At 29.9% G+C, this 24,555-nt stretch overlaps 6 protein-coding genes across 10 annotated transcripts; 4 read left to right on the top strand and 2 right to left on the bottom strand.

Annotated features, from left to right (window-relative positions):
- Window positions 1-1,730: 1,730 nt before the first annotated feature.
- Window positions 1,731-10,541, top strand: insc (INSC spindle orientation adaptor protein). The gene is made up of 5 exons (XM_017908498.1): window positions 1,731-2,446; window positions 3,244-3,600; window positions 8,727-9,155; window positions 9,283-9,490; window positions 9,570-10,541. The coding sequence occupies exons 1-5, from the start codon at window positions 2,151-2,153 to the stop codon at window positions 10,539-10,541; spliced, it is 2,262 nt and encodes a 753-aa protein (XP_017763987.1). The 5' UTR covers window positions 1,731-2,150.
- A 334-nt stretch (window positions 10,542-10,875) lies between these two features.
- LOC108553543 (MIT domain-containing protein 1) lies at window positions 10,876-12,018 on the bottom strand. The gene is made up of 4 exons (XM_017908491.1): window positions 11,940-12,018; window positions 11,398-11,627; window positions 11,110-11,309; window positions 10,876-11,032 (listed from the first exon to the last, which is right to left on the bottom strand). The coding sequence occupies exons 1-4, from the start codon at window positions 12,016-12,018 to the stop codon at window positions 10,876-10,878; spliced, it is 666 nt and encodes a 221-aa protein (XP_017763980.1).
- Window positions 12,019-12,515: 497 nt separating this feature from the next.
- On the top strand, window positions 12,516-14,531 carry LOC108553557 (uncharacterized). Of its 2 annotated transcripts, none has more exons than XM_017908509.1 (8): window positions 12,516-12,572; window positions 13,095-13,275; window positions 13,361-13,424; window positions 13,496-13,602; window positions 13,672-13,888; window positions 13,966-14,129; window positions 14,210-14,374; window positions 14,435-14,531. In XM_017908509.1, the coding sequence occupies exons 2-8, from the start codon at window positions 13,106-13,108 to the stop codon at window positions 14,529-14,531; spliced, it is 984 nt and encodes a 327-aa protein (XP_017763998.1). In that variant the 5' UTR covers window positions 12,516-12,572; window positions 13,095-13,105. The 2 variants fall into 2 exon arrangements, with proteins under 2 accessions (XP_017763998.1, XP_017763997.1); XM_017908508.1 differs by having other exon boundaries at window positions 13,095-13,284.
- A 364-nt stretch (window positions 14,532-14,895) lies between these two features.
- On the top strand, window positions 14,896-17,996 carry ArfGAP3 (ADP-ribosylation factor GTPase activating protein 3). 2 transcript variants are annotated; one of them, XM_017908493.1, is made up of 8 exons: window positions 14,896-14,986; window positions 15,303-15,494; window positions 15,621-15,752; window positions 15,846-15,878; window positions 16,227-16,532; window positions 16,737-17,008; window positions 17,193-17,556; window positions 17,639-17,996. In XM_017908493.1, the coding sequence occupies exons 1-8, from the start codon at window positions 14,912-14,914 to the stop codon at window positions 17,867-17,869; spliced, it is 1,605 nt and encodes a 534-aa protein (XP_017763982.1). In that variant the 5' UTR covers window positions 14,896-14,911; the 3' UTR covers window positions 17,870-17,996. The 2 variants fall into 2 exon arrangements, with proteins under 2 accessions (XP_017763982.1, XP_017763983.1); XM_017908494.1 differs by lacking the exon at window positions 15,846-15,878 and having other exon boundaries at window positions 17,639-17,995.
- A 31-nt stretch (window positions 17,997-18,027) lies between these two features.
- Window positions 18,028-21,553, bottom strand: LOC108553546 (probable protein phosphatase 2C T23F11.1). 3 transcript variants are annotated; one of them, XM_017908495.1, is made up of 6 exons: window positions 21,241-21,553; window positions 19,892-20,005; window positions 19,311-19,513; window positions 18,966-19,171; window positions 18,675-18,900; window positions 18,028-18,591 (listed from the first exon to the last, which is right to left on the bottom strand). In XM_017908495.1, the coding sequence occupies exons 2-6, from the start codon at window positions 19,912-19,914 to the stop codon at window positions 18,254-18,256; spliced, it is 996 nt and encodes a 331-aa protein (XP_017763984.1). In that variant the 5' UTR covers window positions 19,915-20,005; window positions 21,241-21,553; the 3' UTR covers window positions 18,028-18,253. The 3 variants fall into 3 exon arrangements, with proteins under 3 accessions (XP_017763984.1, XP_017763985.1, XP_017763986.1); XM_017908496.1 differs by lacking the exon at window positions 21,241-21,553 and adding an exon at window positions 20,317-20,338; XM_017908497.1 differs by lacking the exon at window positions 19,892-20,005.
- Window positions 21,554-21,844: 291 nt separating this feature from the next.
- LOC108553559 (zinc finger protein 431) lies at window positions 21,845-23,173 on the top strand. The gene is made up of 4 exons (XM_017908512.1): window positions 21,845-22,012; window positions 22,103-22,206; window positions 22,275-22,609; window positions 22,716-23,173. The coding sequence occupies exons 1-4, from the start codon at window positions 21,845-21,847 to the stop codon at window positions 23,171-23,173; spliced, it is 1,065 nt and encodes a 354-aa protein (XP_017764001.1).
- The last annotated feature ends 1,382 nt before the right edge of the window (window positions 23,174-24,555 follow it).

The following is a 24,555-nucleotide window of genomic DNA, read 5'->3' as shown; positions in this document are numbered from 1 at the left end:
CTTCGTTCAGAAGAATCCATTACTAATAAAATTCCAATGTGTGAAGTCATCGATCCACGAAATGATTACTGAAAGGAAAATAGGAAGCCACGTATTTTTCTTCTGTTCAAGTGATTTGTTCTTATGGTCCATCGATATGATTTAAATACCCTTCGTGTTGTGGATAAACATAAAAGGTACACAAAAAAGAAAAAAATAATAAATTATTGTTTCATAGTCGTATATAAAATACACTGTAATAAATGCAACATCATTATCAACATTTTATAAATTTTGAACATGTTCTAATCCTACTACTGTTTCATGCTAATATGTAAACGATAATTAATTGTCAAGAGTGGAATTATCGATAATGCATGAAGTGACTGACTCATAAATTCGATCGATCGAACTGAATCGACGATTAAAGTCGCAAACGACACAGACCAATGAATCATCCACGCACACAGATGTACGGGACACTCATCACTGGAAGCATTTTACACAGATGTTCCTGCGGCGCGTGCCCTTAGATCCGGTGGTGGTGGAAATGCCTCTTCGGCCTGTTTTACAGGGGGGAACCGACCCCCACGTGTACATATATACACAGGAGAACGATAGAGAGTTGGGAGTCACACCTGGCCCTTAAAAATAGCATTGGCGTGATTTCGTGATGTCGCTCGTGACGCACATACTGCATCCTTGCGATTACCATATCTTTTCTTTCAGATCCATATTTTTGAAAATTTTATTTTTGTATTCGTGATCGTTCGTGATCGTTCGTGATTTTTGATATATTTTATTTTATTTCATATTTTCTTATTAATATTTTTACTTGTTCTTATTTAACTTCTATTCAAAATGTTTATTTTAGGATAATCACTTATGATTACTTTACTTGACAGTAGAAGAGAAATTATTCCAATTCATTCCTGTTTTAAGTATGTATGTTAATTAACTATATATTTATACTTAAAGACGCAAATCTTCTTTCATCACGAAAACCATAGTCAGTGTATATCATTTTATAATTAAAAATTCTACGATAACTTGAAGGTATGAAGTAGTGCTCTGTAAGAATACATACTACTTATTTAGGTTAGAGTTTTAAATTTTTTCATTTTTTATATTATGAAAATTATAAAAATTTGTTGAAAAATTTTTGAAACTTTTGAAAATTATCTTATATTTTTTACAGAAATTGGAATATCTGCATTTAATCGTTCTACATTTGGAAAATCTAATCGAATAGACTTCCTGTTCACGCCACTGCAGGCTCTGCGCGAAGAATGCACCTAGTTACGCTTTGGCGGTTACACATGGGGTACACGGGGGTTCACGTACCGAGTAGAGGCATGCACCCCGTGGCGGCGACAAAAGAGAAGGGGAGGAGCTCTATTTTCATACGAGTTGGCTTACGAGCTCGCGGCGGGAAGGGAGTGCGACTTATGGGAGGAAGTCGGAAGCGACCCGATCCGAGTCAGTCGTTCGCGAAGCATCAATACGTTTAGATCGATCAATCAATGTTTTCGTGTATCCGATAAATTATCGATTTAAATCATAGATTCTGAACAATCGCTACATCGTTACGTCCACTGCAAATCGTTAAATATAAATACACGTCAAACGTGATAGTGTTTCATCAATGACAAAACTCGATGATGAACTTAAAACTCACTGAAAATTGAATGAAATTATTTCACAATTTATCAGCCACTTTAAAATTTTGGTTAAACTCGCTTAGTTAAATGTTGATATTTTTACGTTTTTAGTTCAAACGATAAACAGTGCAATTTGCATAGAAGTTGTTGACAAGATACAATTGAAAAAAAAGAGGAGTAATATTCAACGAAAGTGTCAAAGGAATGTTCCTGGTGTTAATGTGAAAAGCGGTCGGATTCTCCATGGGGGTTGCGACGGACACCATACGGTTCTCCGAGCACGCGACCAGTGGGAGGGTCGTTCCGCTCTACTGAATCGTGAAACCACCCCAGTTTGGCATCGTATTGTTCCACTGCTCATCTTCGTCGTTAACGTCGAAACCAAACCATCTAAAGAACTTTCTTAAGTCATTGAGACCAATCTTTATTTCAACGAGTTCGACGATAAACACTTTGTAGAACGAGATTGAAATTGTCGCGAAAGTTGGTCGAGGAAAGCAAATAGAGAAGATGAGCGCGTTCAAGAGACATCAAAGCAAAGTGTTCTGGAGCCACATGGCGTCTCGGGATCTAGAAAGTGTGGATCCTTTCGCTTCGAGGAACGATTTCGCTAAAGTCAAGCAAAATATTGCACGTAATTTCGAAATTGCCGAAGAGGAAGCGGAGGATCGATCGTCTAGCATAAACGATACCAGCTACACGAACGATTCTGAAAACGTAACGGCGATTCGCGTCTTGCCGAACGAAAACGAGGAACGACAATATACAACGACGACGATAGACGAGGAAAATTTAATGACTCAGACGTAAGTGAAATTACTGCAATCGGGATGAAATTTCTGACGTTGTAAGTTTATTCTGTCGGGCACGTTTGCTCGCCTATTATCGGTTCCTCCTTATCACATTGACACACAACGCTACGTTCGTACCGCTGCTTTAATTATTTCAGTTTCACGACCGTACGATAAGTATTCAAGCATTGAAATCGTTCCAAAGTTGTTTTATAACGTTAGACCATCTTCCTGGGAGACACGTATAATCATAATAATGTTTGATAAACTGAGCATTGTTCCCATACTTAGTCGTTCTTTATCCTGTTGTAGGTATTGAATCTTTTTAAGTGTTTCTTTATTTTTGCAAAAATAATTGATTTTAATGTATCATTATTTACATATAATTTTGACAAATTATTTATATTACGATAATTATCTATTTCATTTTTTCCAATAATTCTTTGTCTCGCCTAAATATAACTTTATCGGTATCGTAAATTTTTAGTCCAAGGATAAAACCCATGTATTATACAAATTGTTATTTTAGATACTTTGTTTGAATATGACTATGGTTCATAATATATTGCTACGCGAGTTTATAATACATTGTTATCGTTTAATTAGTATTTTACATTGGTTCATTTCGCCAAAATTTAGAACTTTGTTGTATTCAATTGTATCTTTATTTAAAATACGTGATCCTTAAAAATTTGAGATCTATTAAAGCAAATTATTTCATATATCATTTAAATATTAAATATTAGCTTTAAATATTTTCAATTGGAATGCAAAATAATCATAGTCATCTGTTTTGTCAAAAATGTTTACAGGGTTACAATGGAAATAAAGGACGAAGACAAAGAGGACGAAAATAATACGGCTTTGGCAAATAGATCGTGCAGTCCTTTGAGTCAAGATCTTCGAAGTTTGGATTCCGGCTTCTCTGATTCTGAGCTATCGAACTGCTCCGAATTTTGCGAAAACGAAACACCGATGCGTCGAAGAAGACGGAAGCGATTTAAAGATCGGCGACATGGAATGCATTCAAGAATCGGCACTCTTTGGTTGGGAGACGAGGCTATTCCAAATCCAACGTACACTTCTACACCCAAGGACTCTAGAATTCTACCTCGAAACACGATGATCCTTAATACACCTGTAGAAAGAGAAGTGTCAAAAGCACGAAGGTAATTTAAATATACAAAAGTCAGTAAGAGTCACGTAGTCACAAAAAGTCATTGAACGATTTGAATCAGATACAGAGCCATGGCCAGATCTGTTCTATATGAAGATTGTGCACAAAAATATTTTTAAGTAATTTAAAACAAGCCTGATAACGAATCATATATATACATTACCGCACGTAAATACGTATTTATTTACATATTCTTTAGCTTAACGTAATTAAAAAATACTACCAATTTTTTAAGAGAATAATTCCTTTGTAAAGAACACATGACAATGAACCTTTAACGTTGTGTACTAAGAAACATATTTGTTTCATATTCAACTATTAAAGTGGTAAATATTTCCTCTATGAAAGGTAAACAATTCTACAAGATAATACTATGGATGGTAATGTACAAATATCGTGATCACATGAGAATACATTTCATATCCAGTATATGTTGCATACACATACCAAAGACTAATATATCTTAAGTTCATCACTCTAATTACTACCAAGGAGAAAATAAGAAAATGAGGAAAAGTGTATACTATGCAGATTATTTCCTTATTATTTCTCATTATGGCTATTACTTTCTGCAGTCGTTTCAAGCTCAGAATACCTCCGCTTTGATCAATAATGCCATGAAATTAAGGGGTCTCATACCAAAGGGCATTATCTCTGAAGGCGAGCCGCACCTTGTAAGAGTCGATAAGGTGTGAAGGATGTATGTTTTAAGAACATGAATCGTCACGATAAATGTCCCCTGGGTGAGCCAAGCGATAGGAATGCAACACGTAAGGCACTTCCCATATTATTCTTCTGGTTGTTTCGTAAACTCTCGTTTACCCCTATATGATGACGGAACACCGTATGCTTGCGTATGCATGTGGATCGGTCATCATTCTGTAGGTGCATTGGAAGTAGCGCAACTCATCGTTGGGAATATTAAATACTCATTATACAAAACGTGTCGCGACGAAAACGACTCGGCTCGCACTTGATTTATGACACGAAACGTAATGAGCAGAATTTCTGCGCGATTTGATTGCTTTGGTGAAACGTATTATGCGTGATTGAAATTCTTTAGTAGGAAAAAGGAAATGGTGTTTCATACCATGGTTACAGATATTATATATATATAATAATTTATCGTTTTACAATTTTGTAACGATTACTATAGATTATTTAATGACTATTGTATATTAGTATTGCTGGATTAACTGTTCCTGTACGAATAATGATGCACTCTGTTGAAATGTGTGTAGTATTAGTATTATAAAAGCAGTTAGTACTTATTATATTATTATTATAATTTTCTCGTCGATTCTGGTATAAAATTTTTAATTTCCTTTTTAGATAGAAGATGGCCTTTCCAAATTTTGCTATTTGGCAATGTGAAAATTGCAAGATCAAAATCTGTAAAGATTAGATATTCAAATTAATATTTTATATTTCTATGAATACGTAATTAATATTCGAAGAAGTCGATGAAAGAATTAATATGTACGACTTGTCTGAGATGAGTGAGTCGACATCCCTTATGAACTCGAACGGGATCTGAACGTAAATGGGACAAGTGGGAAAATACCACAACATATCGTCAATTAACATCGATTAATATACGTTCGACCATTTACAACGTAAATTAAACCCAGTGTCTAGTTCAATCTGGTATTCAGCGTAACTTATAGAATCTACATTAATAGGAGGAAATACTGTGGAAATGAACGATCGATTTACATACTTGGTTTATTACGTTTTGTCTTATGTAACATTAATGCTTAGAGGATTTCTTGCTCTTTTTCACCGTTTACTACTTTTAAAACTGTACACAGACTGCAATACTAAGTGAAATAAGCCTTGCTTCTTTATTATATATATAAAAAAGAATTAATTTGAATTTACTTTAGAAAAAGAGCTTGGAAAGCTAGATCTACATATATTACTATCTTTTGATATTAAATATAAAGGGACAATATTATACAGGCTAACTAGAAAGAAGTTTTAATATATTCAGTTTTACTCGTCTTCCTAATTTTCAATCGCTATCATGCTAGATTTATCTCTTTGGTAAAACGGAGCAATCACATGACACAAAAGAATACCAGAAAGCTTATTATAGTACTCCAAATCAAACAGTCATTGTAAGGTACTTTTTTAAACGTGACCATGAAGAAAGAATGAATATAAGGAAATTCTAGAATATTACATAATATTCTCCAATTATATAAAATAAGTATATGACATCAAATAGCTGGATATAAAGGATGCGACATGGTCATACGAAAAATTGATATTCTTAGATTCCATTATCTATTACATAAGGATATTCATTCATTTTACAGAATAGCTCCACTTGCATGGAAGTTCTAATCTCTTATTTTTAATCGTAGAAAGTTTAAAACGACATAATATTCGACAAACAAAAATAATCAAATACTACAAAATTCTACTTCATTTTTATGTCTACATCAATAAAAGACATATTTCTTTTTCCTCAATTTGGCAACCATGTAGTGGCTAGGCACTTCACTTTGTTAGTTCACCAATTCCAGTTTAATATATAACAAATTTTGAACTCACAATTATTATATATTATATAATCCTACATCCTCTGTAAAAAAAGAAAAAAATTTTGCACCATATTTTCTAAAAGTTCAAAATATAATATAAAACAATAGAAACCATTAGAAATATTAATCATAAATTTGACAAAGGTGCAGATATTAAACTAATACTCCAATATTTACTTCTACACACAAAGAAATATAATTGCCTATATCTAATTATTATTTAATCATTGAATTATCGTAATTACCAAATTACAAAGTTTTAATTACCATTCGATTATTACAAATATGTACACATAATTATTTTCATCGTGACGCTCTAATTATCACTACCTGTATATACTATATTCGAGTACACATTACAGATCCATAGTCTTAGAGCTGAACATAACGTCGAAAAACGCTATTTAATTCCGGACAATCTAACGCATCATAGATCCACCAAGGCTATGAGACGCGTTTCTTTCAACACCCTGTAGATGTACGCGCGCCTGTACGTGATTCAATGCAACGTGCCACACGAGGAATACCTAAATGAAAGAACGACGCGGTTTGAGTCAACCACGGCCCCTATGTGTCCCGGTGCGACGACAGCAAACGTACGAAGAATTCCAGCTACCGCGTGGATCGTGTGCAGGTGATGGCGCGCAGCTTAGTCAAAGAAATGGGATTAGTCATCGACGTCCGTGAGAGAACGATTCTAGTTCCGGAGCTGACCGATTAGTCAGCTTTTTGCACTATAATACATCCGTTTCTTCGTCAATCATCAGCTGTTAGACGACGGAATCCGTGCACCTGGTTATGCGTATTGGACAGTGGTTAGGTCTTTACTATGCCGCGGCGACAGTAGTTGAGACTCCTGTCTCGTTATGGCGCGATTAAGGTACCGTAGATCCTTGCTGCAATCTGGGTCACCCGTGATCCATTTGTTGGAATTTAATGTTTCTAAGTTAAGTGAAGATGCTGTTTCATTAATCATTGGAGCAAACTGGATAATTACTCTGTTATGACGTGATTAAGGTATCGTAGATCTTTTACGAATGCAGTGATCTTTGAAGGGAACTTTATCTTGTAGGACGTTGGCGACTTGACAGTAGACTCTCTGATCCGAAGCTGTACTAAATGTAACATACGTAATGTTACCTAAATGTTACCTAAATATAACATACGTAAATGACATTAATTCCAGTGATATAATGAGAGTAAATAGATGTAGATATTTAAGTAAAAGTCGATATTGATTATTTTTAAAATTGATTGTACGCTTTAAGTAACTGCAAGAGCTAGTTTTGTATTGAGAGCATTAATTTAAACTGATAAGATGTTAGTGGTTTAATGTGCTTGCGAGGAAACTTCTATTTCTTTTCGGCAATGAGAAATATCTCGAAACATTAGGGTAAAACGCAGAGAAATTTTGTTTATCTCGTTGTTAAAGATTCTTCTATACGGTCAGTGCGTTTTTAAAATCTGGAAATACGAAAAAAAATTAATTAAAATGAAAATAGTATAAATATAAACATTTACATAGAATAAAAGAAAGTCTTCAGCATTGCTGATGCACCAGTATAAATTGCATATTAATATATATTAATAATGCCGAAAAGCATATTTTGAAAATGGAGAAGAGATTTTTTATTGTGTAACATACGAAATGACACACTTGGACAGAAATCGGACGAACCACCGAATTTTTTCCGCGAATCATCCTCGAGGAACGAGGATCAATGACTTGCTGCAATAGAAGATCATTCTAATCCTAAATAAGGCTAAAATAAATCTGCGGGATGGATGGCTGTATAAATTTCACGGTGCACGACCAACGGATACAATTATTTACGCTATTATAACCGTTAAGATAAGAAATAAATACATCATAATGCTTCCTTAAAGCATGAAATTCTGTAAACGACGGCTATTTAACGTTACCTCGATGTACACATTATATCTTAGGAAAATGAAGTACATTGTAAGGATATAGATCGAATTTACGATACATTATCCGAGGCATGTGATTGAAAGTCAGGTTTCAAATATCTGAGATGAAACGAGTATTGTATGTTTACTGCTAACAGGACTACAGCACTGTTGCACTAATGGATAGCTTAATGGGTGATGAAATTGTTTGATTAAGCAGTTATTTAATTACCTCGAGCAGCGCACGTTTCCCTTAATGTCGTAATACGAGACGAATGGCACGTTAATTGTTGTATTTACTTTCTGGCACAAAACAATTGAGAACTTTTCTCCTATAATAATTCAAACACAGAGAACGATGTGTTACACAGAAAAAAACAAAATCAAAATCAATATGTTATTGTTAATTAATAATAGTATCGTGTTATTATTAATTATTAGATTGTAAAATTTTGTTATCGATATTTATAAAATATTAAATATTATATTGTTAAATTATTTTTCTTTTATGAATGTATTTGTATCAGACAAAGAGGTAGCCATCTTTTAACTAAATTGTAAATATTAGTACAATTACTAAGTTTTTAAAATATTAGAACAATTTTCATATTGCTCTACCAATTGTGACTTTTTACTAATTAAGTAATCGTTTTTATAGAACGGAAGATGATCAAGTAGATGCGTCGAAAATTCCCCCGTCCGTTTCCTTGGAAGATGAGTGTCTTGGCGATTTTTTGTATGCAACTGAACCACCGGAAGATGCGGCAGCACCACGAAGCGCAAACTCGTCGATAACAGGCAACTTTTCAGAGACAGAACCAACTTACAAGTCTGTGCTACATTCCAGAACTTACAGACAATCCTCATCGGTGAGAGCATGGTTGAGTAATCTCGCGATGGAAACCGATAACGAGTGTGGCAACACTCTTCAAAGCAAAACTCTGCCAAGACGGAAACCATGCGAGTTTTTAAATGAAAAGGACGAAATTAAAGATTTGAAAAATCTGTCGTCTTTAGCTACAGCTGCTGCGAACAAACTGCTTGTCAGAACTGAGCAATTTGACCGACATTATCAGTATATCTTTCAGTGAGTGTTTCTGGAAATGTTTCGAAATTTGATAAATTACATTTGACGTCTTAAATAACAAAAGTAACATTAAATACAGGATATAATCGAGGATAGTAAACAATACCGATAAATCATGTTTTTATAGCAAAATATCGCATCTAGAAAGTGGTAGATCAGAACAGCAGCTTTTACGTGCCATAGAAGAGGACGCTTTCTCCATTCTTTCCGAGTTGGGTACACCGTCTCCGCATAGAATTCAGCAAAATAGTTTGAAGGGGATATTAGCACAGTTGGAGAGTATGAAGAACTACGTTGACAGTGCTGTAGATACTCGTTTAGATTTTTATATTGAAGTAAGACTTAATTCATATTATGTAAACATAAAATAATTAATATAACATACATAATGTTAAAATCAATATCACTTTGTAGAGAGTAGTTAGAGGATTGGAAGAAGCACCAAAAAATGATACCATACTGGCTAGAGGTGCTCTGGCAGCTTTAACTGCTTTAGGTTTAGCAGGACCTCGAGCAGGAAACAGTATCACAAGATGTTCCGGTATTAGAGCACTTTTGACATGTTTAATTACTGCTGGACGGACGTCAGTGGAATTCGTTGCAGCTTCTTTACGTGCATTAGCGAGCGTATGTTGTTCTGCAACAGCAATAAACCAATTTGTTAAAGATGGTGGCCCAGAAATATTGACAGACTTACTAGTTATAGATAATACATCTGAGAAGGAGAAGATGGAAGCAACAGCATTAATTGTGCAGATTACCGCGCCTTGGGTCAATGCGTTTGGTCTGCCTTACTTGGAGCCATTTGCAAAAGATTTAATATCGCCTTTAAATCATCTAGTCGAAAATACTAATTGTAGTCAAACCTTATTGTTAGTCGCAGCCGCGTTCAACCACTTATCCAAATCCAAAAAATATGCTTTTGTGATATTGGAACATGACACGATTAGAAAACTGTTAAAATCTGTTAAAAAGACAGCTGGTAGAAACGTTTGGTTAATGGAACAAGTAGCAGCTCTTATCAGTGAACTGGCGCGTATACCTGAAGCACGAACATACCTGGCGGAAGTTCGTGCCTCAATTGCGTTGGTTTCTTTTCTTAGAATGAGGCCTCCTGGTTTAGAGGATGCATATAGACGTTTAGAAATTACTGCAGCTGCAGCACTTACAAGACTCTGCGTAGATCCAGAGATTGCACGGCAAGTAGTTGCTGTCGGAGGGGCGGATTGTCTTCCATCATATAAGGCTGAAGACCTTCTAACGGAGGATGAAGATCAAATTGAGACTGGCTTGCTAAAATACACGAAATCTTTAAGAAGAGCGTGTAAAAGAGCTGCAAAACAAATTGATATTGCAAAGGCCAGTGATTATAGTACTCTGAATTAAGATTAATAAAATATTGAAATTGTATATATGTGGTATATATTTTATAAGAAAAAAATGTATATGTTTATATACAAGTATATGTTTATATACTTGTATAATAAAAACACTGTATATGTATATATGTAATGAATATTTTTATTACACGTGCATAAAAATATATCATATATTGTATTACATCAGAAATTTTAATTCAAATACAAATAAAATTATAAAAATATACTGGTAAAAAGAAAATATTGTTTTTAAATATTTATGTACTTATAATAGAAATTATAATACCAATGTAATAAAAGTCAAATTTTATAAAAGTTATATAATTTATTTAATTGACTATTTAATTGCTATTTAATTGATTTTTGTGAAATATATCTATAGTCGTTTCTAAACAAGGTCTTAGTTCAAGATCACAAGCACCTAACATAAACTTTCCATTAGGTGCTTTGAAATAATCTAACCCACGGCCAATCTTAATCACCCATCCATTGCTAAATCTAAAATAATGTTTAAATAGAAATAAAATATAATAATTTCAATAAATATAATTACATTTTTGTAGAATGTTTCTTACATTATTTGTCTATCATGTAAACTATCAGAAAATTTAAATTCAAAAGTAATAAGATGAGATGATAAACTTTGTTTTAATTCCACCAATCTCGCTATTTGATTTTGCTTGTCATCTGGAGCAAAAGTTGTAATTAAAGATATCTTAGACAATGCATGACACTTTCTCACAGCCAATTCACAAAATCTTACCAAATTTTGACACTAAAAACAAAAAATAATCAAATCAAAATCTTGATACATGACTAAATTAACTTAAATTAATTTTAATTAAATTAAAATTAAATAATACCTGATGAAATGCTCTTATATAAGGATCTTCAATGTTAATATATGTAACTGATGCATCTAAAAATCTTCCAAAAACAGTACCATAGCCATATCCAGTACTACCAGTTTCAATTTTAATTAATTCTCTGTATGTACCAATTGCCTTTTGATGGTCAATTAAAATTTTTATTTTTTCTGCTCTGTCCAAATATTGTGATGTCTTGGTAGCAAAATGTTTTTGCCTAATTGGATCTGTTATACCTGCATGTTTTATTACTAAGTTGCTAACAAATTCATATTTTATAATTTACTAAATTTTAAAAAATATGTAAAATAATAAAATAAACATTTTAATTTAAGAAAATTTAAAAAATATATTGAGTATGATGTATTATAGTAAGATAGCATAATAAATTAAAATAGTATTTTAAACGTTTTTAATTAATATTTGAAAGAAATTAAAACAGAAATGAAAATAATAACATAATAATAAAAATTCATCTAACTATAATTATATATAATAGTAAAGGAAATAGCTTTAGTAAAATATACATATAATATTACCTTTCATAGAGTCAATGAGTATTTGTACACCTTCTTGATATAATACTAATGCCATTGTATACTGTTTACCGTTATCCATTTCTACCGCTCGTTTTAGAATCTTCTAATATTTGCATATTAAAAAAAATTTAAAAAAGAACGTAATCAAACGCGGAACGTACTATGCAGGATAAATGATAATGAATAATAAACAACTGATATTTCATAAATCATAAACTTCCAATGATTGATTTATAAAAATGTTTAAAATGTTTCGTTATCCATTATAATAAAGTACTTTTATATGAAAATCAATTAAAAATTGCAAGTAACTATAATCTAATATATAAATTATAGATGAACAAATGAGAGATAAAACATATTTAAAACTTAATATTTATTCAATATAATCAAAGATATAAAGTTTATCTTATAATGTGAATTATTCCTTTATCATACACTTAAAATATTATCGATTTTTAAATATATCGAAACCTATTTCGATAAGTAGTTAACACATCGATACAACAAAATAAAATTATGGCGCTCAAGGTAACGTAATTCTAACCTAACAATAGCTATGTCAAATTATGGTAAACTTAAACGAGATGCAAGATTAACTAAAATTTAACTTCATTTGGATAACATCTTTCGGTAAAGAATATTATTTTTAAACAGTCCATAAACATTCACAAACTTGAGGTTCATATTAAAACGAACAATGGTTTCGTTACTGATTTTTAACTAAAATATGACAACATTCTCTAAAGAGTAACGTGTCATGTGACTATATATGTGCATATGCGCGGTTTTTTTAACGGAAAAAGAATATTTCTATTACTCTATTTCTATGTTGACAGTTACTTTAATTTTAAAATATACAGAAAGAATATGTAAATAAAACTTGTTTCTATTTTAGTAAATGTATTATTTGAATAAAAAAACTTTCGTAGAAATTTTGAAACAAAAATCTCTTTAATTATATTTATTCTGTATCGTTTATATTAAATAAATTTTCAAGGTATATCACAATAATTTTTTCATTAAAACTAATTTATTTAAAAGTTCTTGTATTTAACATGAAAAATTATTTATAATTATGTTATAAATTAAATTTTGTTTATCAATAATATAACAGAAAAAAAATATCAAAATTGATACATTTTAATCTGATAGGAATTTTAATAATGAAGTCTACAAAAAATAGTGGAACCGGTTCTTTATGGGGAGAACTACCAGCAAGAGAGAATTTGAAACAAGAAGTGATAACTCCAGATATCATAGAAAATATTTGGAGACAAGTTATGGAAGAATCAAATAATGCTGATTGTGATTTTCAAATAGACAGACAACCTGAGTATATACAGTGAAGTTATTTATAATTTAAAAATATATCTTCTTTTTAGAATGTCAGCTTTAGTTTTTTAATTTCTAATTTGTAGATTACCTATGGGAAATCTTCACATTTTAAATACTATAAATCTGCATCAACAATTAAGGATGATGGTAATGATATAAAATAATAATTTGAAATGTAAGTCTTATACTTTCTTACTCATATTTACATTTTCTATTAGGAAGAAGGAATGGTACTTGGAAATATGACAACAATTGAAACACATGAATCCCAAGAAGAAAAAGAAACACAAAATTCATTTCAATTTTTATCTGTGCAAAAAGAAAGGTATAAAAATGTGTAGATATGAAAGATATTTACTAAATTAATGAAATATCAATAAGGTTTTTATTTTAGAGGTGCATTTAGAAATGCTTCCACAATACACTATCTTACACCAGAAACAGTTCGTTGTATATTGAAGCATGCAGTTATTATTCTTCTAGCACACATTGGATTTGAAAAATCTTCAAATGTAGCTATAGAAACACTTACAGATATTGTAGATCATTTTCTGAGAAGAATGACACTTTTAATGAAGGCAGCATATGAACAAAAAGATCATGGTTTTCCAGTAAATAAAATTAACTAATGATCTTATCTTATTCTTCACAAAACTGAGAAATTTAATATAAACATATATCCTTGTAGGATATACTTGAGCGAGTTTTGCTGGAAACAGGTGTTGGTGGCATAGCTGCTCTTCATGACTATTATCAAGAATATGTACTGAAATTTGAGGAAAGCATGAAAAAGAAGGTTGAAACAATGATGGAAAAACAGAGGCAACTTGAACTTAATGCTTATAGTTCTAAGTATTTAATTGTACTGAAGTAGCTGCAATGTTTTTAAAAAAGAACCGTTTTATTTCTCTTAATATTTATTCAATTTATAGGATGACTTTAGATGAAGCAGCTAATAAATTACAATTTGAAGAACTCGATGAATTCGGTAATGTCTATCGAGAAGTGCCAACTCTTCAACTGTTAGATCCTGAAATGGGTTTTCCTCCTAGTCTTGATGCTGGTTTCCAAATGCTGTATAGCCTTGAACAGGATGAGTTAGTTATTTTTATAAATATTAATATTTATACATAAAATCATGATGTTAACGATTATAGATTAAACAATTTGGAAGTAGAAGAAGAAGAAGTAAATGTAAGCGATTCTCCGAGTGGACAACGACCTGACACATCGAATGATAAAAAAAAATCTTGATGTAATTCATAATTATACAATTTTACATTTCCTTACTTTTATTTCGTGTAAAAAGAAATTTGTAATGAATTCCAAATATTAGTAATATTTCTAAAATTGTATATAAAATTAATGTGAAACTTTTGAAAATTTGTTATTTAATTTATTATGTATTATTAACATTATATTGTATAGTAAATATTTAAAAATAATTTGCAACTAAGTTATATATTTGTGTAAAGAATTAATATGCTCAAAATCCATTTGAATTTAAAATATTAACTATGTGCTTTCTAGTAAATTAAACTCCAAATAGTAATTAAGCGACCTCTAGTTATAATGTACCAACTGTCGCTATGCGTCCCAGAATACTTTGCGAGGCCGTTGACAACACGTCAAAAATGGCAGATCCAGCACCTAGCAAAAGTGATATTGAAGAAATATTTAAAAGATTGCGAGCTATTCCAACGAATAAGGTTTGCTTCTTTATTTATTACTTAACTGTGCGATGTCAAATATCAAACTATACAAAACTATACAATATCATACGTGGCAACAATTTTAACGATAACGTCATATTTTCTTCCCAACCTGTAATTTTCCTGGAATCTTCCGTTTCATGGTGACACATATTACAGGGTAGTTTATATCAATTTACATTACGGAAATATTAATAATAATTCTGAACTCTTTTATTAAAGAAAATTTGTTATCAATTAAACATATAATTTATAATTAAACAATTAATCAAATATTGTAGTATATATTAATATAGTATTGTAATTTTTTTAGACATGTTTCGATTGCAATGCAAAAAATCCAGCATGGTCAAGTGTGACTTATGGTGTCTTCCTATGTATCGACTGTTCTGCAGTTCATCGAGGATTAGGAGTTCATTTAACATTTGTTCGATCCACTCAACTTGATACAAATTGGACTTGGTTACAATTGAGGAATATGCAATTGGGAGGAAATGCAAATGCTGTTAGTCTCTTTATTAATAAAATTTAAAGTCATTAATTATTAAAATAGATCTATTACTATTTTATTAAATATTTGGAGTCATTTGATAATAATGTAACTTTAAATAGATTTCTATTATATTTTTAGAGAAAATATTTTATACAGCACAATTGTACAACAACTGATGCCCAGCAAAAGTATAATTCACGTGCTGCTATGCAATATAGAGAAAAATTGATGCAAGCATCTGTACAAGCAATGCGGCGTTATGGAACAAAGGTAAAATATGTATTGTTTGTGTGTATATTTACCATACAGAACGTACACCTTGATTAATCAAATGTTTTATAACTACAAATATGGTAATTATAGGTTTTTCTTCCTTCAACAAAAAATAAGACAATGGTGAGCTGTAAAACTACTTTCACAAAAACATCAGATTACTAATATTTGCTTAATACTTTGTTTTGAAAAATAGTTTTGTAAAGGTTGATATGTGATTATTTTTACACTCTATTGATAATGGTTGTAAAAATATATGTGCACTTTTTTTAAAAATTATTTATATATCATTACATGAATTCTTTTTTTTTGTCATTACACCAATGAATTCTTTCAGACTATCTTTATTATACAACTAACTTACCCAACATGTGTGTGTGTATTTTATATGAAGTACAGCTTTATAAAAGAATTTGGTTTGAAAATATTTTTGGGACAATTAATTTTTCTCAAGATTCTATTTTTTTGTAGTTACATTTAGATGAAGACCCAGTATCAGCATCTGAAGAGCAAGGTGAAATTGATTTTTTTAAAGAACATGAAAATACTGAAGCACATCATAATGAATCTTCACTGCATACTGAAGGAAATTCAGTTTCTGTTTGTGACTCCATATCAAACAACGACAATGAGGATAAAAGTAACCAGAAAGATAACTTAGAAATTGCTGCTAATTCTTTAGGACCTACTGTTAAGTTATCTGATACTACCTCAAATTTGATATCTGAGAGGAAACCTACTATAGGTGTCAGAAAAGTTCAGAATAAACGAACTGGTGTATGTATTCTAATGCCTTATTTATTTATCATTTATGTTTAATACAGTTTAATGATGAATTACACAAATTACTTTTAAATTGTTATTTTTAGTCTAAAATTGTAACACTAATATAAATTTAAAATACTAACAATATAAATAAGGTATTAAATAGTGATACATTTTACATGAAAAATACTTTTAATTTTTACACTTCTATAATAGTTGGGGAAAAAGACTGGAGGATTAGGAGCTCAAAGGGTTAAAACAAATTTTGATGAGTTAGAAAGAAGTGTTGCTGAAACTAGCAAAGAATCACAAGAGAAGGATCAAGAAAATACAAAAGAAGAACAAGAAGAAATTGCTACACGTCTTGCTTATCGATATGAAAAGAATTTAAGTGAACAAGCCAAAAAGATAGAACAGAGAACAAAACAGTTAGACCCTTCCAAAGCAATGCAAGCAGAACGTCTTGGTATGGGATTTAACACACGAAGGTAATACTTATACTTTATATATTTTATAATCTAAACTTATTTATGTTTATAAGCATATGTATTTATATATAAAATTTCATACATAAATGGCGAATCATGATTTTATGTAATAATACTTAAAAAATATAAATGATAAATACTGTAAAAACATAATACAATGTATTAAAATATATATAATTTACAGTGGTGCGAGTCACTCTGCGCTTGGCGATATGCAGACAATAACTCAGGAAACATCATCAAAAACTATAACTGCTTCTGAACCAAGGCCAAGAGATGATCTCGAACGTGAGCTTCTTATTCGTTTAGACGAATTTTATGCGTCCTTATTAACCCCATATAGTAGCAATACTAACAACAAATCTCATAATGAGGAAGTTATTATTGTAAAGCCAGAATCACCAAAACGAGTAGCTGCACCAAGCAAACCAAATAATAGTAAAAATGATAATAAAACGATGGTGGAAGGAGAAGCACAAAAGAAATTTGGTAGTGCCAAGGCTATTAGTTCAGATCAGTATTTTCAGGATAGTAAAGATGATGATTCTGTGAGTTGATATTACTTATTAATCTTTTCCTTTTTTATACAGTTTAGTTTTTATTTAAAATAAAATTTTATTTCAATTACAGTGGGAACGTAAAAGTAATTTACGACGTTTTGAAGGTTCATCTAGTATTTCATCAGCTGACTATTTTGGCACAGGAAGTTCTACTGTAACACCTTCCACGCCTTCTTTATCTGGAGTTGATTTAGATGATGTTAAAGAAAGTGTTCTTGAAGGCGTAAATAAGGTCACAGACAAATTAAGTTCTCTTGCCAATACAGCTCTTTCTTCTCTACAAAAACACTATGGACTTTGAATGAAAATTTACTGCATTTTACTAAAATTGTTACTAAACTTATATTTGGACACTTCTTGTCCATTGTTCGAAACTGTAAATAAAAACTTGTAATTCAGCTTATTCGTAATTTGCTTTTTAAAGTTATAAATTAAGATACATTGATAATTATGGCGAAAGAGAAATACTGTTGATATAAAACTAATTTTTTTTTTAAAGTAGTTTGTGTTCATAAAAGTTTAAATAGTTCATAAAGGGGCTCACCAAATTTTATAATCTTTTCCTAATCTAATTTTACAACATGATAAAACATGATATTGAAACATTGTTTCATTATGATGTAAAATTAAATATAAAAAATTTTAAATAATGAACAAACATAAAAAATAATAATTGAAATAGGATTTAGAGTAAAGGTTCTTTCCTGATGAATTTTTTGCAGCGTGAAATTAGACGAGAATATGGTTTTCCGTGAAGAAAACATACAAGGACAACCGTCATATTATCACAACCAGTACCCATTAAGGCATCTGGTGCAAGGCACTGTTTCATAAGCTCTTCACAAATTTCTTCAGGGTCCATTGTATGTGGTTTCTGTCCTGTCCAAAATTTCGATGGAACTAAACGTGTTCTTACAAAATTAACTACCTCATTACTTGTCAATACATCCCAAATACCATCACAAGCCAAAACAACAAATTCCCAATCTTCTGTTATTTGGAACTCTTGAACTTCAGGAAAAGCTATATGTATAAAAATATATTGTTATAAAATAATCTTTTGTCCTGAATTCGATATTCTTACATATTATTCATTATAAAATTACCAGTCACGATTTGTTCTTTTGGTGATTTACGTTCATTTCGTTTGAACATAAAATCGCCTAAAGCACGTGATAATGCTAGTTGACCATTGACTCTGTTGAATTCAACCCAACCACCAGCAGCTTCAATTCTTTTACGCTCATCTTTCAATGTGGGTTTATGATCACGACTAAGTGGAATGGCAATGCCATTAATACTGGCCACTGCTCTACTATCACCTGCATTTGCCTACATAAAGTTTCCAAATCAATAATGATAATAACCAAAAGAACAGTAAGATAAAAAGGACTTACACTATATATAACATTGTCTTTTATGAGAAGAGCTATAACAGTAGTTCCTGCTTGTTCATCTTTAAGCGTTGCATCATTTTGCATTGCTCTATCTAGTTCTAGGAATCCCTGTTGTATGGCTTGGACAATATTACCAGCTTTGTATTCGCTTCTCCTAGTTATGTATTCATGAAGATGTTTTCCAGCATATTGTGCCATTGCTGCACCTATAAATATTATCTATTATTTTTTTTTTTTTTAGCATGAAAGTAATTATATTTAGATTTATCTTTCATTACAACTTGTTATTTACAATAGCTATAATTCTTTCTATGTATTTTCAAACAATTTTATGTTTTAACTTACCTCCATGACCATCATATACTGCAAAAAATGCAGTACCAGGATCATCAGGTAATGAAAGAATATGCACATGACAATCTTCCATTTTTATACGCCAACCTTGCATACAAGAACTTGCAACTCGATAGTTTGAATTTCTACAGCATGCTGATGTCATTGCTGTCACAGGTTCACAGAGTGTTTGACCCATTATTTTTTTGAAGATTCTAACATTATTTATAACATATTATTATTGATTTGGAATAATATAAATTATATAATTTTTAATAATAAAGTTTAAGCTTAACACACTTGGAAAATAATATTCTATTAAATGTACTTCTTTCAGAATTTTAATTTATTTACGCGAATTAGAATTAACCATTCTTTTATACTTGTTCTTTTTTATTTTGCTTTTGATTATAATTAACTTCACAAACGTTATTATAGGTATTATACTTGTTAATGCTATGTTTAGTTTGTTTTCACATAAAATTTATTTTTTTTATTATAAAGTTTATAATTTTTGTTATTTATGCACAAATTTGACACAAATACTTTATACAAAACTAAAATCTAATGTCAAACATCAAAGATAATCTAACCTCTTGCAGAATTTTATACGCATCGCATCTTCCACAATTCAATATTACAGAAATACTATTAACCCTAGAGCGACACTGTGAGGTCGTCGTCGATTCCACGAAATTTTAAACTTGCTATAGAAGTGGAAATAAAGATTAGAATACTGAATTTTTATTTGTATCTACTAATTTATATCATAGTTTATGCAATAATAAAAAAAGGTCTTTGCGTATTTTCAATGACTTTATAAACGTTTGGATTATCGACGACTTTACGGTATATGTAACATAATATTTTTGTTATTTAAAACATTTGTTATAAATTATAGGTTACTTTCCTTTTAATCTCCGAACGGCTATTTTAAAAATGTAAAAATATTATAACATTACCGTTTTAAAATGTAACAATGACTTTTTTCAAAAAATTAAAAATTTAAACTACTTACATGATATCTTTTGTATTACTTTTTATATATTACTACAAAATATTAATTTTGTATACTACTATAAAACAAATTATAAAATTGTAATTTAGTACTTTAAAAAAAATATTTCTTTCTACAAATAAAGGCTACAAACATGATCAATTAGAAAAATTTATTAAAGTTGTAAAGTAAATTTGTAAAGTGTATCTGATATTTCAAATACTTCATTTGAAGCATGTCAATGCTAAGAAAGATGTTCTTTTAGAATATTTTTTGTAAAATACTAGATATTGTCACAATAAATTCATTTGTTATCTATAAAGTAAATATATAATTATCAATAAAATAGAGTAATTATATAAAAAACTTGTCATTTGCTTTAATAAAAGACCACTTCATAGACCAAGCATCACTTCATACTATGCTCAGAGAAATACAAACATTATTAAACACTAACATTGATATATTTGGATTTGAGCCATCAAAATGTACATAAATAACTACAAAAAATTAGATAGATATGCATTTCTTAAGAAAAATATAAAAAAGCAGCAGTATGTGACTTATGTTTAAGAAGAGAATGGAATTTTAATCTCTTTAACTTGCATAAAGTTCTATCAACAGAGTATTATTAATCAAAAACATTATTTTCTAAACTACATAGATAAGGTATAAATTGTATTTTTTGTCCATTAAAAGTTATATATAGTAACTGAGATAACTATCAATATATAGAAAAATAAAAACAAATTTTCTGGAAATGTTAAATGACATCTAAGACATTTGGATTTTATTTGAGATTGACCTTATAGTGTCAGATACATTTAGAAAATTGAACAATGTCGATCTAAGGTTAAAAGTAACGTTTGCTTTTATATAAACATATATCTATACATAAAAAGTCTTGATCTATTTACATAATCTTAATTTAGCATTAAATCTTACCTTCATATGCTGTCAAACGAATATAGATAAATCTAACCTCTTCATTCACAATTGCGTTCGTATAATTTTTTGTGAAATATACGATACCATATAACTTAAATAGAACTGTAACTTTATACCACAAGTTTTGTATTTAGCCATACAGAAGCTTACTGTCAATTATTGACTATATCTTAAAAAATTATTCAAAAATATTCACTTCGTCTAAAAGGTGTCAACAGCTGATTACGCTGTGATAGTTCGTTGATCGACAGCAACAGCAATACTTAAAAAAAACAAAAAAAAAAACGTGAACGACGTAGTAGAACAGCTGACCTCCTACACGTGTTTTGTGACTTCATGAAAGTCACAAATATAACAATATTAATATTTTATTGATAAAACAAAGTGCTTTGTGTACATATAGAATGTGATATGTAAAATATCCGTATTTCATAAAATCGTATCGTAAATGAAAATTATAACAGGTTACAAATAGAATTTGTAAGGTAAAAGAAGTTAAGGTAATAAATATACAAAAAAAATATGTATGTATGTTATAGGTATTTATAATATATTATGCAGCTTGTTCTTAAATATTTTAGAAAAAATAATTCGATACATAATGGGATATAATACAACTTTAGAATCTGATAGTATTTTATCTGAATCTAAAAATATAGTAAAAGACACTGATGCTGAAAAACCATATAGATGCATTTTTCCTGGGTGTAATTTAGCTTTTCGTAGACCATCCCGATTAAAAAGACATGTTAGGTTTCATATTGGAGAGGTAATATTTCTTCATTTAATATTTTATAATTTAAGAATTATCTTTGATTTTCTCTTTATATTTCATTTAATAAAATATTGATTATGTTAGAGAAACTTCAAGTGTAATTATCCAGAATGTAATAAAGCTTATACTAATAATTGCCATTTAAAACGACATATGGAAACTCATAATTCAACAAAAAAGCTATATAAGTAAGTAAACTAAACTCTTTGTAAAATATTTTACTACTTTATGATTTAACATATTACTTCATTTTAAGATGTTCAGAGTGTTCATTACATATTAGTAATCAACATAACTTAAAGCGTCATTATAATATAATGCATATGAATTGTGACAAATTGACTTGCAAAGAATGTAATGAAACTTTTACAAAGAAATATCAGCTTAAGGCACATATGACAATACATAATCCAGTTTTTTATAAATGTGATCAGTGCACTAAAAGCTATACAAGCTTGACAAAATTTAAAAAGCATAAAACAAGTCATGAACAAGGAGATAAACAATATCCATGCAATATGCCAGGATGTAATGAAGTTTTTATAAAGTGGATGCTTCTTTGTGCTCATATAAAAACTCAACATGTGAATGGTAAATTATATATAACATAATTAATGTACATTTGCATTTTAAAAAAGTTTGGATGTAAAGTAGATTTTTAATAGATACTGTAAATATAATGTATTTTTATTTTTAGAACACAAGTGCAAAAATTGTAGTAAAATATTCTTAAGCAAACGGCATTTAAAAATTCATTCTCAAGTTCACATAGAAAATAGATCTGTTATCCCTTGCCCATATGAAAAATGTCCTCGAGTTTATTATTTTAAATATAATTTGAATCATCATATACGAACTTATCATTTTGGGGAAAAGTATGAATGTGATATATGCAAAATAAAGATTGGAACGAAACAAAGATTGGTGGCACATATTCAGAAACTACATATGTCAGAAACAAGGATAAAACAAACCAAAAAGTTGCAACGGAAAAAGCGAAAAGATGCTGGAATACCTAAAAGAAGCACAGCATCAAAATTGGTTGGAGTTAATTTGCCATCAAAAGTAGAAAAGATGATATTAGAAAGAAAAGAAAATATAGCATACATAGAACAGTTTAAAACTGTGCCAAATAATAATTCAGATTGTGATTGATTAATTTTTACAATATAAACATATTAGTGGAACATATAAATAAAATTATAGTTCTACAAGTTTCTATAAATTATTTGGCATTTATAATTTGTATTTAATTTCTTTTTTCCTTTACTGATTTTAATCTACAGGAATGTAATTTTTTTTTATAAAGACTGAATTCTTTACACTTATGAAAATTTGTTTTAATTTTATATTTTGAGCCATAACATAAACATCCTATTTAATGCATAAAAATAATACAAATACATGTATCAAAACTTAGCAGCAACAAGATATAGGTGAATTTTTATTACTACAATTAATAAAAATATTTGTTCATATCTGTTTCTAATAAAAGATTGTATTTAAAAATTTGTGTCATAAAATAATTTTAATTTATGTTTTTTCCAAAATATAATCATAGTGTTTGTATCCCATTATATTTAGTCCCATCAATTACCATTTCAGAAGTAGATTTCATTCCATTTAAATGTTGGATTGTTTAAAGAATTAATATAGATATAAATATATTTCACATAAATATAAAAACAATTAAAGAAATATCCTTTTGCAAAGCTGAAACTTTGAGCAACATTCATATGTAATTTTCGTATATAATTTGTTACGAATTAGTTAGATATTAATTATTGTTTGATGGCATACATGATTTCGTAACGACGATCATCACGTTCTTCCGTGAAAATATTTAATACTAAACGAAACTAGAAGCAAAATGTGATCAAAAGATATATAAGAAGATTCGCAAGAACATTGTTTTTCTACTAAGTGCATAAAGTTTCACAAATTAATTGCGTAGAGGATAGTAATTAATGAGAAACCAATGGCGTCTTCGACAACAATTTAAACACTGCGTAGAATAAACATTAATAATTAATTAAATAGGAACAAATTTATATCGAAAAATATATTGGAAAATTGCTGAAGGATCTGCCTTTACGATACAATTATAGAAGTTCATAAATTAATCACAGATATTGAATAATTAGTGAATTTTTCATTGCCGATTTGATTTATTAAAATATATTCGGAGCACATAACCAGAGTTAGTAAATTGACATCAGAGCCATCTATGGTCTCGTTGCGGAACTCGAACTTCGAATGTAAAATCTCAGATGGTTCTGTTGTTCCTCGAATAGTTTACTAACTCTGGTTATGTGATCCTAATATATTTTACTATATTTTAATAAATCAAATCATAAAGTTTTCTACATTCTTTACTAAATACAGTCCAAACAGCGGTTTTGAAATGAGAGAAAATTGCAAACAAACGCCGGAAGCATTGTTGTGTCCATGCAGGTGATCCTGCATCACGAAAAGAATGTAAGTATTTGCATTAACATAACCTTTAGTTGTAATTAAATAGTGTGAGTTATGAGCCA

This window comes from Eufriesea mexicana, unplaced genomic scaffold, assembly GCF_001483705.2.
Source record: "Eufriesea mexicana isolate 0111107269 unplaced genomic scaffold, ASM148370v2 scaffold11180, whole genome shotgun sequence".
Classification (NCBI taxonomy): Eukaryota; Metazoa; Arthropoda; class Insecta; order Hymenoptera; family Apidae; genus Eufriesea; species Eufriesea mexicana.
This window is presented reverse-complemented; position numbering and strand designations above follow the sequence as displayed.

Bases quoted from the DNA above. Each gene is read 5' to 3' on its own strand.
- insc (XM_017908498.1), top strand. From the start codon at position 2,151: ATGAGCGCGTTCAAGAGACATCAAAGCAAAGTGTTCTGGAGCCACATG. The intron at 2,447-3,243 runs GTAAGTGAAATT...AAATGTTTACAG, and splicing joins GAAAATTTAATGACTCAGAC to GGTTACAATGGAAATAAAGG. The intron at 9,156-9,282 runs GTGAGTGTTTCT...ATGTTTTTATAG, and splicing joins CATTATCAGTATATCTTTCA to CAAAATATCGCATCTAGAAA.
- LOC108553543 (XM_017908491.1), bottom strand. From the start codon at position 12,018: ATGGATAACGGTAAACAGTATACAATGGCATTAGTATTATATCAAGAA. The intron at 11,628-11,939 runs GTAATATTATAT...CAGGTATAACAG, and splicing joins ACTCATTGACTCTATGAAAG to ATCCAATTAGGCAAAAACAT. The intron at 11,310-11,397 runs GTATTATTTAAT...TTTTGTTTTTAG, and splicing joins ATATAAGAGCATTTCATCAG to TGTCAAAATTTGGTAAGATT.
- LOC108553557 (XM_017908508.1), top strand. From the start codon at position 13,106: ATGAAGTCTACAAAAAATAGTGGAACCGGTTCTTTATGGGGAGAACTA. The intron at 13,425-13,495 runs GTAATGATATAA...ATTTTCTATTAG, and splicing joins ATCAACAATTAAGGATGATG to GAAGAAGGAATGGTACTTGG. The intron at 13,889-13,965 runs GTAAATAAAATT...ATATCCTTGTAG, and splicing joins AAAAAGATCATGGTTTTCCA to GATATACTTGAGCGAGTTTT.
- ArfGAP3 (XM_017908493.1), top strand. From the start codon at position 14,912: ATGGCAGATCCAGCACCTAGCAAAAGTGATATTGAAGAAATATTTAAA. The intron at 14,987-15,302 runs GTTTGCTTCTTT...TAATTTTTTTAG, and splicing joins GAGCTATTCCAACGAATAAG to ACATGTTTCGATTGCAATGC. The intron at 15,879-16,226 runs GTGAGCTGTAAA...ATTTTTTTGTAG, and splicing joins CAACAAAAAATAAGACAATG to TTACATTTAGATGAAGACCC.
- LOC108553546 (XM_017908495.1), bottom strand. From the start codon at position 19,914: ATGCGTATAAAATTCTGCAAGAG. The intron at 19,172-19,310 runs GTAAGTTAAAAC...TAATATTTATAG, and splicing joins AGTATATGATGGTCATGGAG to GTGCAGCAATGGCACAATAT. The intron at 18,592-18,674 runs GTAATTTTATAA...TTATACATATAG, and splicing joins AAAAGAACAAATCGTGACTG to CTTTTCCTGAAGTTCAAGAG.
- LOC108553559 (XM_017908512.1), top strand. From the start codon at position 21,845: ATGGGATATAATACAACTTTAGAATCTGATAGTATTTTATCTGAATCT. The intron at 22,207-22,274 runs GTAAGTAAACTA...CTTCATTTTAAG, and splicing joins TCAACAAAAAAGCTATATAA to ATGTTCAGAGTGTTCATTAC. The intron at 22,610-22,715 runs GTAAATTATATA...TTTTATTTTTAG, and splicing joins AAAAACTCAACATGTGAATG to AACACAAGTGCAAAAATTGT.